Source organism: Chiloscyllium punctatum, chromosome 4, assembly GCF_047496795.1.
Source record: "Chiloscyllium punctatum isolate Juve2018m chromosome 4, sChiPun1.3, whole genome shotgun sequence".
In the NCBI taxonomy this organism is placed as follows: Eukaryota; Metazoa; Chordata; class Chondrichthyes; order Orectolobiformes; family Hemiscylliidae; genus Chiloscyllium; species Chiloscyllium punctatum.
Window position 1 is genome coordinate 76,699,102 of NC_092742.1, and position 14,165 is coordinate 76,713,266.

General features: G+C 40.7%; 1 protein-coding gene across 9 annotated transcripts in view; it reads left to right on the plus strand.

Moving 5' to 3' along the window:
• ryr3 (ryanodine receptor 3) overlaps window positions 1-14,165 on the plus strand; it is a 382,820-nt gene that overhangs the window by 365,023 nt on the left and 3,632 nt on the right. For all 9 annotated transcript variants that reach the window (XM_072569064.1, XM_072569065.1, XM_072569067.1 and 6 more), the window contains 4 exons: window positions 1,112-1,268; window positions 2,474-2,538; window positions 2,947-3,047; window positions 12,988-13,039. In XM_072569064.1, coding sequence (XP_072425165.1) covers window positions 1,112-1,268; window positions 2,474-2,538; window positions 2,947-3,047; window positions 12,988-13,039 — 375 coding nt within the window. The remainder of the gene's footprint in view (window positions 1-1,111; window positions 1,269-2,473; window positions 2,539-2,946; window positions 3,048-12,987; window positions 13,040-14,165) is intronic.

The window sequence follows — 14,165 nt, forward strand, 5'->3', positions numbered from 1 at the left end:
TCCCCATGTTAACTTACAGTGTTAATGGTTCCTCTCCCTCTGGTTGCTGGACTCCACTCTTCAAGTCTGCTGGCATCACTCCTCTCCTGAAAGAAAATCAACACATGACTCCTTGCAAAACTGCTGACCCATCTCCAAAGTTCTTGAGTATGTTATTGCCCCTAAAACCTTCCCAAAACTCCATAGTTGAATCCCTCCAATCAGGGTTTCCTTCCCTGCCATAGAACCAAATGGCTCCACCCAGGTTAAAGCCCCTGGTTATCTGAAATTATCATGCAATCGATGGGTGTAGATTTCCTCAATCTGGGAACTGATTGTTTTGTCATATTTCTGTCTCTCTCTTTTTGATAAAATCTCATTGATCGTCCTTATCATTGGTCCTGACCACAACCAGCCCATTCATGTAGCCCCCTCACCCCGATTACTGAATACTGTGAAGTTTACTGAACAATCTTCTGGGGATGGTGGGATATCCCTGATGTGCACTGGATAATATCTTTGAAGATATTATCCCCTCCTTCCTATTTAAAAAAAATTTTTAACAGGCTGCCTACTGTTACTTGCCCACACCAACCATATTATGTCATACCAGAGTATTATTAATATTGACTGAGCTTATACCAAGCTTGAGAGTCATTAATTGCTCATACATGGATAAATTTCCAATGTTTCAACCTGCACACCTTCTGTTATGGTGAACCTTTGGGATAGGTGGAAAGGTGGTGTTCTGGGTATTCTATTTAAATGCTCCAGTGCTGGAAACAGACCTGAAGGAGTATGTAACGCCCCCAAGCATTAAATGTCAGTATGCCATTAATCATTTGGGACATCACAGGCAACCTGATCCTAAACGTATACATCAGATGACCAACGGATAACAATCAGGGTGTGATCCTATATCCCCAAACCAGAAACAGTAAAGAGAACTTAGAATGCCAGCCAGCATCAACTAATTGGTTAACAAAAATGTTTAAAGGACCTTGTTGCTGTATACTGATTGAATGGTGAATGATTCATTTTCTACCTTGCAGTCATAATTCAATGCTTCCTGCCTTGGTAACACATTTCAATCTCAGACAATATGTAACATATTGTTGTCTTTGATTTTCAGTGCTACTTGTTTCACATGTATGTGGGTGTTAGAGCGGGAGGTGGCATTGGGGATGAAATTGAAGATCCTGCTGGAGATCCTTCTGAAATGTATCGAATTATCTTTGACATCACATTCTTCTTCTTCGTCATTGTCATCCTACTGGCCATTATTCAGGGTATGTTTTCTTACCATAAAGAAATCTTATTTTTAATACATTCTTTTATACAAAAACTTTAGGGCTATTCACTCTTCAGTTTTGAATTTCTGCCAAGTACTGAAAGGTGTCAAATGCAAATTTTATGTTCCAGTCCCCTTCAGATATTCTCTTAGTTAGTCTACACTTACAACATTGTATAGTTTATATTTCCATATAATGACAAGAATACACATAATCAGCTAAAGGACCATAGAGAAAGAAAATGGTATTATATACTTTGAGGAGCACCACTCTACAAGTCTGTAGTGATGCAAAGGATGTAATAAAGAAAATTGCTGGAACAATACTAACTGAGATCCTGTACCAATTAGGAAAGATTCAAAAGCTGGGTTCTGTTCAGAAAAGAGAGACCATGGGGGTGACCTGATAGAAGTTTTTTTTAACATCATGGAAAGGTTTGATAGGGTTGACATGAAGAAAGTATTTCCATATCCAGAACTAACTTCCACATAAGATAATCACAAATAAACTCAATAGGGAATTCAGAAAAGTGCCTGGTTAGAATATGTTGTGGTGAATCAAGAGGTGTATCTACAGAGAAATTAGGGAAGCACATGAAGGAGAAAGAAATACAAGCATATGTCCCTGGGGCTCAATGCAGCAGGGTGGCAGGAGAGTTAGGTTGAGCATAAACACTAGCATAGATACTTTGAGTAGGTTGTCTGCAGTACTAATACGTTGTAATTTTGTTAGTATTGACTATACACAATATAGAATCTAAAGGAATCCAGTCTGATGACATCTGCAAAAATCCATATTCATGTAAATAAATTCGTAAAATGTTAAAATGATACAAGTACATAGGTAAGTGAACATCCAAATGAATTAGTGATCCTACTTATGTGATCATGATTTAGGGAGTATATTAACTAAAATGCTTGCTACATCTTTCCTGACATTTGTCCTAGAATTGCATAATTCATTGACATGTGCATTTGATAATGAAAAGTAAATAAATTGTTTAAAAGGGCTAGAAGGATATAGGACTATGGTTCAAAAATTAATTACATAATTGCATCAAGAAGGTTTAAAAATATTTTTTATCATAACATATTATTAATGTACCAGCCCATATAAGAATGTGTGTGACAATTAGTGGCAATATAGTGGAAAATGCAAACTGTTGAAATATTGCTTACACTACCTGTTTTGGCTCTGGTTAGGTTTGATCATTGATGCTTTTGGTGAGCTGAGAGACCAACAGGAGCAAGTGCGAGAAGACATGGAGGTCTGTTTTTTCTTATTAATCATATTTTATGTTCGTACCCATTTCATTGAATTGATATTGACTTCCATTCTCTGTATCTTAAATCCAAAGATTCAAATGTCAATGTTATACAGAGTGGGCTTCCACATTAGTGACCAGCTTCTGACTGTCCACCCACCCTCTGCTCCAATTTTTTTGTTGTGTCTCCTGTGCTGAAGGGAGCAGTTTGCTGAACATTGGCAAATTTACTTGCTATTCCTCATGATCTTGTGTTGTACTGATACAAAGACTGTTGGTATTTACTGACATGTTAGATACCCACCAAATGACGACAGTTCCCTCAGAAGTTTAAGAAATGCTAAGTGCTATTTGCATTGGAAAGAGGTTGAGGTAATGATTCAAATGGCTTGTTTTTTTCTTGACTTTCAGACCAAATGCTTTATTTGTGGAATCGGCAATGATTACTTTGACACTATACCACATGGTTTTGAGGTACATACTTTACAAGAGCACAACCTTGCAAACTACTTGTGAGTATTAATTTTGCAAGTCTGAACTGTGTATTGTGAGATGTATTTAAAAATCATTGTAAATTAAAATCAGGTTAAGGTTGGCTTTTGTCTTCCTTTCATGACTATAAACATAACTAAGGAATGAGATTATTATAAAATGTAGGGTTAAAAATGAATTGTTTTGAGATGCTGTGACTCATTGCTTGAGAAGAAGACATTTATTTTACTAAGAGCACATGTTGATTCTGATGATTCAATGTAGAATATTGGAAGCTGGGAACTTTTATTCAATTTAGGTAAGGATCTAACATTTCTTTCTATAAAGATTTTAGCATTTCCAGAAATCAACTTCCTCTCAATGTGTCATTCTGAGATAGGAGTGCCAGGAATTATGATGAAAGGTCATTGTTCTGAAATATTGACTGTTTCACATTGTACAGATGCTGTCAGACTTACTGTGTAATTCCAGCATTCCCTGGTTCTGTTTCAGATTTGCAGTACCTATTGTAGCTTGCTTTTAATGAATGGGGGTGCTCACTATGTATACATTCTTGAGGGTTCGGGTCGTGTCATATTTACAAATATTATTGCATTCCTTTCCATCTTGGAATCACTGACTTGGATGGCAATTATTGCCTGATTTACAGCTGCCTCCAAGAGCTCCTCCTTTAGCTGCAATAGCCAATGTATTATTAAGTTGGGAATTCCAGGATTTTGATCCACTGACAATAAAAGGACTGTGAATCAGGAGAATGACGATTTGTAGATGGTAGTTAAGAACATAGAACAGTACAGCCCTTGATGTTGTGATGACCTTTTATCTGACTCCTAGGTCAAATTAAACTACGTACCCTTCATTTTACTATTATCCATGTGACATTTTCATGTCCCTAATGTGTCTGACTCTACTGCCACCTCTGGCAGTGCATTCCACGCACCCACCACTCTCTGTGTAAAGAACCTATGACCAACATCTCCCCTAAACCTTCCTCCAATAACCTTAAAATTATTCCCCCTTGTGATAGTCATTTCTGCCCTGGGGAAAAGTCTCTGACTATTTGGATGTGACCATAAGAGATATAGTTAGTAAGTTTGCAGATGACACCAAAATTGGAGGTGTAGTGGACAGCAAAGAAGGTTACCTCAGATTACAACAGGATCTTGACCAGATGGGCTAATGAGCTGAGAAGTGGCAGATAGAATTTAGATAAATGTGACATGCTGCATTTTGGGAAAGCAAATCTTTGCAGGACTTATACTTAATGGTAAGGTCCTCGGAAGTGTTGCTGAACAAAGAGATCTTGGAGTGCAGGGTCATAGCTCCTTGAAAGTGGAGTCGCAGGTAGATAGGATAGTGAAGAAGGTGTTTGGTATGTTTCCTTTATTGGTCAGAGTATTGAGTACAGGAGTTGAAAGGTCATGTTGCGGCTGTACAGGACATTGGTTAGGCCACTTTTGGAATATTGCATGCAGTTCTGGTCTCCTTCCTATCGGAAAGATGTTGTCAAACCTGAGAGGGTTCAGAAAAGATTTACAAAGTTGTCAGGGTTGGAGGATTTGAGCTATAGGGAGAGATTGAATAGGCTGGGGCTGTTTTCCCTGGAGCGTCGGAGGCTGAGGGGTGACCTTGTAGAGGTTTATAAAATCATGAGGGACATAGATAGGATAAATAGACAAAGTCTTTTCCCTGGGGTAGGGGAGTCTAGAACTAGGGCACATAGGTTTAGGGTAAGAGGGGAAAGATATTAAAAGAGACCTAAGGGGCAGCATTTTCACGCAGGGGGTGGTACATGTATGGAAATGAGCTGCCAGAGGAAGTGGTGGAGGCTGGTACAATTGCAACATTTAAAAGGCATCTGGATGGGTATATGAATAGGAAAGGTTTAGAGGGACATGGGCCAGGTGCTGTCAGGTGGGACTAGATTGGGTTGGGATATTTGGTCAACTTGGACGAGTTGGACAGAAGGGTCTGTTTCCATTCTGTACATCTCTATGATTCTGTGCATTTGGGGTAAGCAAATCTTTGCAGGACTTATACTTAATTGTAAGGACTCTATCTGTGCCCCTCAACACCTTGTACATCTCTGTAAGTCACCTCTTATCCTCTTCGCTCATTGAGAAAAGTCCTAGCTCCCTTCCACATCCTCATCCAAGTCATTTATAAGAATCACAAAGAACAGAGGTCCCAGAACAGATCCCTGCAGAACACCACTGGTCACTGAGCTCCAGGCTAAATACTTTCCATCTCCTCCCATCCTATGTCTTCCATGGGCCAGCCAATTCTGTATCCATAAAATCAAATTTCCCTGTATCCCATGTCTCCTTACTTTCTGAATGAGCCTACCATGGGAAACCTTATCATATGCCTTGTTTAAATCCATGTACACCACATCTACTGCTCTACCTTCATCAATGTGTTTTGTCACATTCTTAAAGAATTCAATAAGGTTTGTGAGGCATGACCTGCCCCTCACCTGTCTATCTCTAATCAAACTATGGTTTTCCAAGTAATCATAAATGCTGCCTCTCAGAATCCTCTCCAATAACTTGTCCACCACAAACAGAAGACTGACTTGTCTGTAATTCCCACGGTTATCCCTATTTCCTTTCCTAAACAGGAGAATAACATTTCCCACCCTCCAGTCATCTGGCACAAATCTTCCCTCACTTCCTTTAGTAACCTTGGGTATATCTCATCTGGCCCAGAGGACTTATCTATTCTTATATTTTTCAAAATTTTCAGCACATCCTGCTTCTTAACATTAACCTGTTTGAGCACATATCAGCCAGTTTCACGCTGTCCTCACAAACGACAAGGTCCCTCTCACTAGTGAATACTGTAGCAAGGTATTCATTAAGGACCTCCCCTACATCCTCCGACTCCAGGTACAAGATCCCTTCACTATCCCTGATTGGCCCTACCCTCAGTCTGGCCATCCTCTTGTTCCTCATGTAAGTGTACAGTGCCTTAGAGTTTTCCTTAATCCTACCCTACTAAAGCTTTTTAATGCCCCTTTCTAGCTCTCCTAAGTGTGTTCTTCAGTTCCTTCCTGGCCACCTTGTAACCCTCTAGAGCTTGTCTGATTTTTGCCTCCTCAGCCTTAGGTAACCTTCCTTCTTCTTCTTATCACTTAGTTGTTCCAGGTACTTTCTGTTCCTGTCCTTCTAGGTGTTGCAGGTCCTGGATTTGGGAGAAACTGTTAGATCCCCTGCAGTTCAGTATTCTTGCTCACTGTTCGACACCAGCCAATGTTATAGGAGATGTTTCGAGAGGGCCATCAGTCAGCAGGTGAAGATGAGAAATTGAGGGCAAGAATGAGGGGAAATGAAAGGTCAGGAACCAGTTGACAGAGGAACTTGACTCCATCAGTAATTGATAGTAACATCAGTAACACTCAGAAAAGTGGTCACAGTCGCCTCTCAAAACTACGGAATATGCCAGATCTCTCTCCCTGTCTTATTGAATTTAGAATTGGTGTCCAATTCTATGTAAAGGTGACAATAGGAAAGCTATGTCAGTGTCAATCTGTACTTAGACTTCACGTATTAAAACTTGCCAGTACAACCAACAGTAACCAAACTGAGAGGTAATAGAAAGTGCAATGAAGTCAGTGTTTGGGAGAGCTTTGTATTAAATTCAGCTTGGCACTAATATTCCTGGTGCAGGCATGAAGGGATGATTGGTCTATCCCAGCTCCCAGTTCTTATAAAAACTCTTACCTCATTAAATGGAAATTTTCATAGAATTGCTGAATTTACGTAATGACAGAAGGCCCCTAATGCAAATGCCAATGAAGGCACTCTCTTTGACGCATATTCATCCATATGTCAGTCTGAGATTCTTGCAGGAGCTGTTCTGAGGTATGTGTAATTGGTGGGCCATATGCCCATTTCCTGACATAGTCATAGAGCTGTATACACGGAAACAGATCCTTTGATCCAACTCGTCCATGCCAACCTAAATAAATCTAGATCCATTTGCCAGTATTTTGCCCATGTCCACTATAACCTTCCTATTTATATACCTATCCAGATGCCTTTTAAATATTGTAATTGAACCAGCCTCCACCAACTCCTCTGGCAGCTCATTCCATACACGCACTGTCTTCTGCGTGAAAATGTTATTCCTCGGGTTCCTTTTAAATTTTTCCCCTCTCTTCAACTTATGATCTCTAGTTTTGGACTCTCTGATCCCTGGGAAAAGACCTTGGCTATTCATGCTATCCATGCCCCTCATGATTTTGTAAACCTCTATGAGCTCAACCCTCAGCCTCCAAAACTCCGGGGACAATAGCCCCAGCCTATTCAGCCTCTCCCTTATAGCTCAAGTCCTGCAACCCTGACAACATCCTCGTGAATAGAGTCATAGAGATGTACAGCATGGAAACAGATCCTTTGGTCCAACTCGTCCATGCCAACCAGCTATCCCAACCAATCTAGTCCCACCTGCCAGCACTCAGCCCATATCCCTCCAAACCCTTCCTATTCATACAGCCATCCAAATGCCTTTTAAATGTTGCAATTGTACCAGCCTCCACCACATCCTCTGGCAGCTCATTCCGTATACGTACCACCCTCTGCATGAAAAAGATGCCCCTTAGGTCTCTTTCATATCTTTCCCCTCTCATCCTAAACCTATGCCCTCTATTTCTGGACTCCCCCACCCAGGGAAAAGACTTTGTCTATTTATCCTATCCATGTCCCTCATAATTTTGTAAACCTCTATAAGGTCACCCCTCAGCCTCCGACACTCCAGGGAAAACAGCTCTAGCCTATTCAGCCTCTTCTTGTAGCTCAAACCCTGGCAACATCCTTGTAAATCTTTTCTGAACCCTTTCAAGTTTCACAACATCCTTCCTGCAGGAGGGAGACCAGAATTACACACAATATTCCAAAGTGGCCTAACCAATGTCCTGTACAGCTGCAACATGACCTCCCAACTGCTATACTCAATGCACTGACTAATAAAGGAAAACATACCAAATGTCGTCTTCACTATCCTATCCACCTGTGACTCCATTTTCAAGTAACTACGAACCTGCACTCCAAGGTCTCTCTGTTCAGGTCCCCAGGACTTTGTCATGAAATATGTAAGTCCTGCCCTGATTTGCCTTTCCAAAATGCAGCACCTTACATTTATCTAAAATGAACTCCATCTGCCACTCTTCGGTCCATTGGCCCATCTGATCAAGATCCCATTCTACTCTTTAGGTAACCTTCATTGCTGTCCACTACACCTCCAATGTTATTGTCATCCACAAACTTACTAACCATATCTCCCTATGATCACATATGAATCATTTATATAAATTATGAAAAGCAATGGCACTAGCACCAATCTTTGTGGCACACCACTGGTCACAGGCCTACAGTCAGAAAGGCAATCCTCCATCACCAGTCTCTGAGCCAGTTCTGTAGCCAAATGTAGTTCTGTAGTTCTCCCTATATTCCATGTGATCTAACCTTGCTAACCAGCTTACTGAAGTCCATATAGATCATGTCCATTGCTCTGCCCTCATCAATCCTCTTTGTTACTTCTCAAAAAATCTCAAATTAGTGAGACATAATTTCTCATGCACAAAGCCCCCATGGTGACTATCCCTAATTGGTCCTTGCCTTTTCAAATACACGTAAATCCTGTCCCTCAGGATTCTTCCATCAACCTGTCCATCACCAATGTCAGGCTCACTGATCTATCGATCTCTGGCTTTTCCTTATCACTGTTCATAAACAGTGGCACCATGTTAGCCAACCTCCAGTCTTCTGGCACCTCACCTGTGGCTATCGAGGACACAAATATATCAGCAAGGGACCCAGCAATCGCTTCCACAGAATTCTAGAGTACACCTGATCAGGTCCCGGGGATATATCCACTTTTGTGCATTTAAAACGTTGTTGTTTATTTTCCCATATTCTTTATCTTCCATTTGCAGTAAATTCCAAGAAACAGGAAGCTCTTCCTCCAATCAAGCCCTGAAATCCCATGATCCTGCCACCACCACTCCCCGGTCTTTCTCACTTCTAACACACCCGCCATGGGAAAAAAAAATGAGAGATCGAGTTTACTGTAGCAACATGTGAGGTTATGTATTTTGATAAGATGAATCAAAAGGCAGACTATTATTTAAATGGAGAGGGACTCCCAAAAAAAGTATAACACAGGGACCTGGATTTGATTTTCCATAGAACACAAAAGGTTATCATACAGATGCAACAAATAATTGAAAAGGCAAAAAGAAGGAAGTCTTGTACAGGGTTTTAGTGAGGTTGCATCTGGACAACTGTTCAGTTTTGGTCTCTATTTTAAAAAAAGAAACATTCTGATATTAGAGGCAGTTGAAAAGATATTCACTAAAGTAATTTCAGAGCTGAAGGGGTTCACTTATGTAGGACAGCTAATCAACTTCATTAATAAGAGTTTAAAAAATGAAGCATACAGAATTCTGAGTGGCTTGAGAAGCAGATGTTGAAAACATATTTCCACTATTGGTGCATTTTGAACCAGAGGACATGGTTTCAGATTGAGGGAAAACTGACATGCAAAGGAATTACTTCTCTCAGAAGGTAGTGAATGCCTAGAATTCTCTGTTTAAGGATCGTAGATTCTCTGTTGCTGAAAGTATTTAAAGAGGAAGAAGTTAGATTTTTGAAATATCAGAGAGATGGACACTGAGTTTCGAGGCCTGAGGCAAATATTCCAAACGTGGCCTAACCAATGTCCTGTACAGCTGCAACATGACCTCCCAATTCCTGTACTCAATACTTTGACCAATAAAGGAAAGCATACCAAAAGCCTTCTTCACTATCCTATCTACCTGCGACTCCACTTTCAAGGAGCTATGAACCTACACTCCAAGGTGTCTTTGTTCAGCAACACTCCCTAGGATCTTACCATTAAGTGTATAAGTCCTGCGAAGATTTGCTTTCCCAAAATGCAGCACCTCGCATTTATCTGAATTAAACTCCATCTGCCACTTCTCAGCCCATTGGCCCATCTGGTCAAGATCCCGTTGTAATCTGAGGTAACCTTTATCGCTGTCCAATTTTCTCCTCCAATTTTCCAATTTTCATGTCATCTATAAACTTAATAACTGTACCTCTTTTGCTCACAACCAAATCATTTATGTAATTGATGAAAAGTAGTGGACCCAGCACCGATCCTTGTGACACTCCACTGGTCACAGGCCTCTCGTCTGAAAAACAACCCTCCACCACCACCCTCTGTCTTTTACCTTTTGAGCCAGTTCAGTATCCGAACGGCTAGTTCTCCCAGTATTCCGTGAGATCTAACCTTGCTAACCAGTGTCCCATGGGGAACCTTGTTGAACACCTTACTGAAGTCCATATAGATCACATCTATCGCTCTGCCCTCATCAATCCTCTTTGTTACTTCTTCAAAAAACTCAATCAAGTTTGTGAGACATGATTTCCCATGCACAAAGCCCATGTTGACTATCCCTAATCCTTGGTGGTAAGGACAAGCCAGGGAACTATAGACCAGTGAGCCTGATGTCGGTGGTGGGCAAGTTGTTGGAGGGAAGCCTAAGGAACGGGATGTACCCTGGAAAGGCAAGGACTGATTAGGGATAGTCAGCATGGCTTTGTGCGTGGGAAATCATGTCTCACAAACCTGATTGATTGAGTTTTTTGAAGAAGTAACAAAGAGGATTGATGAGGGCAGAGCGGTAGATATGATCTATATGGACTTCAGTAAGGCATTTGACAAGGTTCCCCATGGGAGACTGGTTAGCAAATTCGATCTCATGGAATACAGGGAGAACTAGCCATTTGGATACTGAACTGGCTCAAAGGTAGGAAACAGAGGGTGGTGGTGGAGGGTTGGTTTTTCAGACTGGAGGCCTGTGACCAATGGAGTGCCACAAGGATCGGTGCTGGGTCCACCACTTTTAAGCATTTACATAAATGATTTGGATGTGAGCATAAGAAGGACAGTTAGTAAGTTTGCAGATGACACCAAAAGTGGAGGTGTAGTGGACAGCGAAGAAGGTTACCTCAGATTACAACAGGATCTGGACCAGATGGGCCAATTGGCTGAGAAGTGGCAGATGGAGTTTAATTTAGATAAATGCGAGATGCTGCATTTTGGGAAAGCAAATCTTTGCATGACTTATACACTTAATGGTAAGGTCCTTGGGAGTGTTACTGAACAAAGAGACCTTGGAGTGCAGGTTCATAGCTCCTTGAAAGTGGAGTTGCAGGAAGATAGGATAGTGGAGAAGGCATTTAGTATGCTTTCTTTTATTGGTCAGAGTATTGAGTACTAGAGTTGGGAGGTCATGTTGCAACTGTACAGGACATTGGTTAGGCCACTGTTGGAATATTGCGTGCAATTCTGGTCTCCTTCGGAAAGATGTTGTCAAACTTGAAAGGGTTCAGTAGAGATTTACAAGGATGTTGCCAGGATTGGAGCTATCGGGAGAGGCTGAACCGGCTGGGGATGTTTTCCCTGGAGCATCGGAGGTTGAGGGGTGACGTTATAGAGGTTTACAAAATCATGAGGGGCATGGATAGGATAAATGGACAAAGTCTTTTCCCTGGGGTCGGGGAGTCCAGAACTAGAGGGTATGGGTTTAGGGTGAGAGGGGAAAGATATAAAGGAGACCTAAGGGGCAACTTTTTCACACAGAGGGTGGTACGTGTATGGAATGAGCTGCCAGAGGAAGTGGTAGAGGCTGGTACAATTGCAACATTTAAAAGACATTTGGAAAATACATGAATAGGAAGGGCTTGGAGGGTTATGGCCTGGTTGCTAGCAGGTGGGACTAGATTGGGTTGGGATATCTGGTCGGCATGGACGGTTTGGACCGAAGGGTCTGTTTCCATGCTGTACATCTCTATGACCCTGTGAATGGCAGGTCAGGTTGGAAGGGCTGAATAGTTTAGTCCTGCTCGTATTTCTTATGGAGGTCAAAAGTGAAGCTGAGGTTATGGTTTCGCAAAATTTAGCTCTAAAAATGTTGTGGGAACAGAAGGTTAAAGATTAGATAATAGTGAAGGTATAAGTGGATTTGGTGATGTTTCTTTTCAATGTTTCTTGAAAATGTAATTCAAGTGAATACAGTAGTTGTAATAAGCAGTCCAAAACAATAGTGCCCTGCTTTTGTGTCGTGATACCTCTCCACTGACCCAAGGTCCTGCTGATTTAATCCATTTTCCTATAAATCTATTATCGATTACTGTGGAAGATAACTGTACAGTTAGAGCACCTGCTCCAAAGAATAAGGAGTGCAGAGGTATTTACCTTACAGATGTACAGAGCCTATAGTATTTCATATTTGCTAAGCTGAACTGTATATGACAGTATTTTGAGACCAATGAGAAATGTCTGACGATGCTTTGACATTTTGTGTGGTATTTCAAATCATCTTAATATCCAACCAATAACTACTTGTAGCAAACTTTCCAAGGAGAAATTGAAAACGTTTAAATTTTGGAGGAAGTTAGGGCAGGATTAGCTGGCTAGTTTGGGTAAATGGCTGATAACATTGGATAGCTTTGCAAGTGGCTACAGGAAGGAAAACATCCTTTACCATGCAACTGTAAGTTTATATGCCTTCTTTGTGCATACATGGAGTAATTTGGTGACAAAAGAGATGGCACTGGTGTAATTTGATCAGATGAAGTCCCCCTGATTTTCGTGCACTTTTTCCTAACATTACCAAGGGGCTGGTGGCAAAAAATACTTGCACCTAGTTCTCATGTCAAACATGATAGAGTTACAATATAACTGGTTAACATCTTATAATCTGACATTGCTCGTTTTGACAATACCTTGCATCTGCCGAAAAGATGGCGATTTTATGACCATAAAATATCAATGTACTAAATGGTGATATTTAATCTCATCTTGGGTTCTCTTGGAAGATTCCTTTCATGATATTGAATATTTGCTTTTCAGAGGTTTAACTGAGGTTTACAAGTGTTTTCTGTTTGTCAGATTCTTCATGATGTACCTCATAAACAAAGATGAAACTGAACACACCGGTCAGGTATGAAGCAATATCTTGAATAAGAATCCAAAGAAAAACTGTAACAATTTTTGTTTGCTGCTCAGTCAAGAACAGGAATGATATCTTTGAGTGCTGTAATGCTTTTTCAACATCAGTACCCACACTGCAGCAAAGGATATAAAACTAGAGTTTATTGTAAAGGATGTTAACAGAGCTGTTACAAAATCACAGTAATTATGCACCGTCAGAATAGCTTTATGACAGAAAATTTGTTATTGACAAATCTGTTGAATTTTTTGAGGTTACAACTAATGGAGTGCCACATAGATAAGTGCTTTGGCTATATGTGTTTCAGTCTATATCAATTATTTAGTAGAGGGGATCATGTGTAACGTTAATAAAGTGACCTAGCAGGAAATTGAGCTGTTCAAACACAGGTTGCGTAGGAATGACAAACTGATCAAATAAATGATTATGTAATAGCACGACAGATGGGGAATAAAATGGGCAAGTACAAAATTTTCCAAAGCCGGGAAAAGCAAAATGTTTCTTGAGAGGTGAGAGACGAGAGACTACTAAGTATTGGTATTCAGAGAGGTTCGAGTGTCTTTGTACACCAATCAAAAGTCTAAAATGTAGGTTCAGTAAGCAATTAAAAAGGTAAATACTATGCTATTTGCCAACCCCTTCGTACGAACGGGTTAGAGCAAGGAATTTAGTACAATTATGCTGGGTATTGGGTGCTCTGGGTGCTCCGGTTTCCTCCCACAGTCCAAAGATGTGCAGGCCAGGTGAATTGGCCATGCTAAATTGCCCATAGTGTTAGGTAAGGGGTAAATGTAGATGTAGGGGTATGGGTGGGTTACGCTTCGGCGGGGCGGTGTGGACTTGTTGGGCCGAAGGGCCTGTTTCCACACTGTAAGTAATCTAAAAATCTAATCTATTGGAATATCAGAACTGCAATACTGTGTTATTTTGGTTTTCTTATTTTACAAAAGGTACACTTACCATAAAGTTGTGCAACACATTTTCACTAAATTAGTTTCTGGGATCAGAATGATGTATTGTGAGGAGAGGTCAAGTAAAATGGGTCTATATTCTTCAGAGTGCATAATAATAAAAGGTATTCTCACTGAAGCAAATAGCATTTTATTTGAGGTAGGTT